Here is a 3,751-nt window from a genome sequence, read left to right on the forward strand (position 1 = left end):
ATTTATCTTGTTTGTTGACATTTTTTAATGCTCAACTATGAGCAAAGAAGTACTTGATATAGTAGCTAGCTGATATCGTTCATGATGATTTACTGTAGCTATTGACTATTTATTCGCATTAGTTCGAGATGTAAAATGTTAAACTGTAGCTAAAGATTAATTTAGATTTGTTTGATAATACAGTGAGCATTTATAGATTCTGAGCAACTAAATACTCTATATATAATGCATATAATGGGCAAGTATATATATATGCCTAGACTAAAACGTAACCCACTAAGCACGTATAAAATTTTACCAGTAGAAAAACAGTCTTTTCAAATAAAACATCGCTTTAAATATACCTTCATGTCTTATAAAGTAATTATACTACGAATGTGTGTAATAAAATTTAATGTTGTGTATTGATTTTTCTTTCACTCCTTCACTTCATACGTAATATAGGGGCTGGTTCCCTAAAGACACCGATTGTATAATGTATTGAACATGTTACAATCGATTATTGGCTGGTGATTCCTGTTTCACCCTGCACTTAAGCTTTTTAATGGAACATCAGATATTTGTAAGAAAGCTAACTTCAAGGGGCAATGATAACATCGTTTACACTAGAATTATGATGTTTTTTTGAGCTTATGTAAAATACAGATGAAATAAATTGACTCTCATTACCCATATGACATTCGCAGTACCGTATCTAGTATTCTACAAAAGACTTGGAAGCAATACACCAAGCCGTTTTTGTTGTAGGCTATTAAGAGAATAATAGTAAGAAGAATTACAAACGGACCATTTTGAGCCGATTTTCTTTTCCTTGTTAGTCTAACTTGCGTGCTTTTTTTGTGCATTTTTACATGTTTACAACCTTAGCAGTCAATAATAAAGGTTTTAAAGTGTTTCAACTGAATCTTCACTGTTTAAGATGCTTTTTGCCCAAACGTTCTATTAGGGTTTTGTACAATTCCTTGCTATCTCCATTATGAACCACTATCGTGGATCATGATACGGCTAGCGTAGGTAGCCTTTGTGTAGCTTTGCGCGAAATTAAACAAAACAAACAAACAACAAACAAATAACGTGCATCATCAAGATTCACTGGACTGCATGACATTTCTATTGGACAACAGTTCAATCCTGAAAATCTTTGCAACACTGTAGTTGTACGTTTCTGGTGGTTTGCGAATGAGACAACGGATACAGTAATTCATTTTTTGCAGCTTTTTAGGAATTGTTCATGTTGAAATCAATGATATTGACCCATGATTGATGTTATCTGCTTGTTGCTGTACCATTGTTCACATCCCTTGCTAGCCACCATCTATCCTTATGTCGGACCTGTTTTCGTTGAGGTTTCTGTATAGACTCATGAGTTGTTCGCCTGTGGTATCACCGTCATTTCTCTTGTTTGTCCTATTGAGGCTCCAAGGATTCCAACAATAAAGGCTTCGTACATTGCACTATCATAAACTATATCTGATATTTGCTTCCCGGAATAGATGTAGCATTTAATATATAGTTCGATAGTGATGTCTACATTACATTCTAACACAATATAATGAACGTAGTATATTGTGTCATTAGTCTATGTCTTTGTCCAAAACATTTGGTATTTACATTCTAACACAATATGATGAACGTAGTATACTGTGTCATTAGTCTGTGTCTTTGTCCAGAACATTTGGTATTTACATTCTAACACAATATGATGAACGTAGTATATTGTGTCATTAGTCTGTGTCCAGAACATTTGGTATTTACATTCTAACACAATATGATGAACGTAGTATATTGTGTCATTAGTCTGTGTCCAGAACATTTGGTATTTACATTCTAACACAATATGATGAACGTAGTATATTGTGTCATTAGTCCAGAACATTTGGTATTTACATTCTAATACAATATAATGAACGTAGTATATTGTGTCATTAGTCTGTGTCCAGAACATTTGGTATTTACATTCTAACACAATATGATGAACGTAGTATATTGTGTCATTAGTCCAGAACATTTGGTATTTACATTCTAATACAATATAATGAACGTAGTATATTGTGTCATTAGTCTGTGTCTTTGTCCAGAACATTTGGTATTTACATTCTAATACAATATAATGAACGTAGTATATTGTGTCATTAGTCTGTGTCCAGAACATTTGGTATTTGTTGTCCTTACTTGGGTTATCTTCGCTCATAACAACAAATCCACACGATACAGAAATCGTGAACATGTTCGTAGCAGAGACTAACAGAGCGACATACCCTTGATATGAGAATCCAGTGTAATACGTAATACTGATGGATTCGTGATATTAATTTTACATCGCGAAGTTTTCAAGCTCTTTAGCTGGTCACCTTTTATAGAGTAACATAATTACTAGCATGTACATCAACATCTTTTAGCTGATTGTGTTTATACAATGAACAAGCAAGTCGAACATTAATATAAGATAGCTAACATCTAAGAAAAAACAAAACAGTAAATCAGTATCGCAAATGTATAATACATTATGTTCATGTCTGATTTCACTATTTCAATACGTTAGTAGTTATAAATAATTTTTGAAAAGATGAAAGCATCATCCAACTCCATATGCTGTTAATGTTTCAAAGTTCTAATCATTAAAATAAATACTTCATTAACCCCGCTGTAACCTACGTTATTTCACGGGAAGATGATAAACACTGTTTCCAAAAAAAACAAAAAAACTTGTAATAGGTAAGTATAACAATTCCCCGACTTCTTGAAATATGTTTTTAAATCAAAATTTGACTACGTATTCCTCAATTTACATTCAATATCTCTACAAGGTTTAATTATCGTATGATTAAACAACAATAATAATTATAAAAGAATTTTTGCAAGCTCACTCACTAACAGTAGGTATAAATATTTTTGTGAAATATAAAGGCAAAGCTTTATCAGAATACCAATTGTCCTTACCTGGGTATTACCTGAACAGAGGGCCGATGTTTAGCTATTCTTAAACTGAAAGGATCAAAATTTCCATTTTCACGTAACAAGATATGTCAAATGCATAAAGGTACTAATACTGAAAAGAAAAACTGTTTTCAAGTATTCTATGCATATAAAATTAGTACGAACAAACATTAAAATATAATAATTTCCGCCAATAATATGTATTTTAACACTTTTATGCGTGTACGCATACGTATTGTTATAATAATTTTTATATAGCCATCTGTATTGCATGTATGTAAGAAACTTTTCGAACTTCGGATTTATAGAGTACTTATTTCTCTTTATTACTATATATTTTCTCTCCTTTGTTTTAGCAAATGGTTCACACGCAACTGCCTGCTTCTTATGGTCCATATCCATTAAATGGTGATGAGTCAATTGGTCAACAACGGAGTGACCAGAAAGATGCATTTAACACTCAGGTGGTGACCGTCAGTGGTGTAGAACAGCAAACTGTAAGTTATATAGGATTAGTTTTTAAAACTTATTGGGATGATATAACATGCACACACAAAAGATTAATCTTAAAAAACCAAAAGTTATCAACTCAGCAAGGATCTTAAACTGTGGATTCCATTGCTTTTGCAAAGTCATAAACGATATTTATTTTAATAATAGAAACTGGTTTGAGTGATACATTTATCATGTTCTTCATGTAACCAATTTATTTTTTCTGAACGTTATGTGTTAAAAAGTTTATTTTGTGAATAATTTAGTGTACTTCGCATCTAGTTCTAAATTTATATCAACTCAGCAAGGATCTTAAACTGTG

At 32.0% G+C, this 3,751-nt stretch overlaps 1 protein-coding gene across 4 annotated transcripts in view; it reads left to right on the plus strand.

The window, feature by feature from the left end:
• Positions 1–3,751, plus strand: part of LOC106463241 (RNA binding protein fox-1 homolog 2-like) — a 106,048-nt gene that overhangs the window by 65,049 nt on the left and 37,248 nt on the right. For all 4 annotated transcript variants that reach the window (XM_022390687.1, XM_022390686.1, XM_022390688.1 and 1 more), the window contains one exon: positions 3,294–3,434. In XM_022390687.1, coding sequence (XP_022246395.1) covers positions 3,294–3,434 — 141 coding nt within the window. The remainder of the gene's footprint in view (positions 1–3,293; positions 3,435–3,751) is intronic.

Source organism: Limulus polyphemus, unplaced genomic scaffold (assembly GCF_000517525.1).
Source record: "Limulus polyphemus unplaced genomic scaffold, Limulus_polyphemus-2.1.2 Scaffold1357, whole genome shotgun sequence".
Taxonomy (NCBI): Eukaryota; Metazoa; Arthropoda; class Merostomata; order Xiphosura; family Limulidae; genus Limulus; species Limulus polyphemus.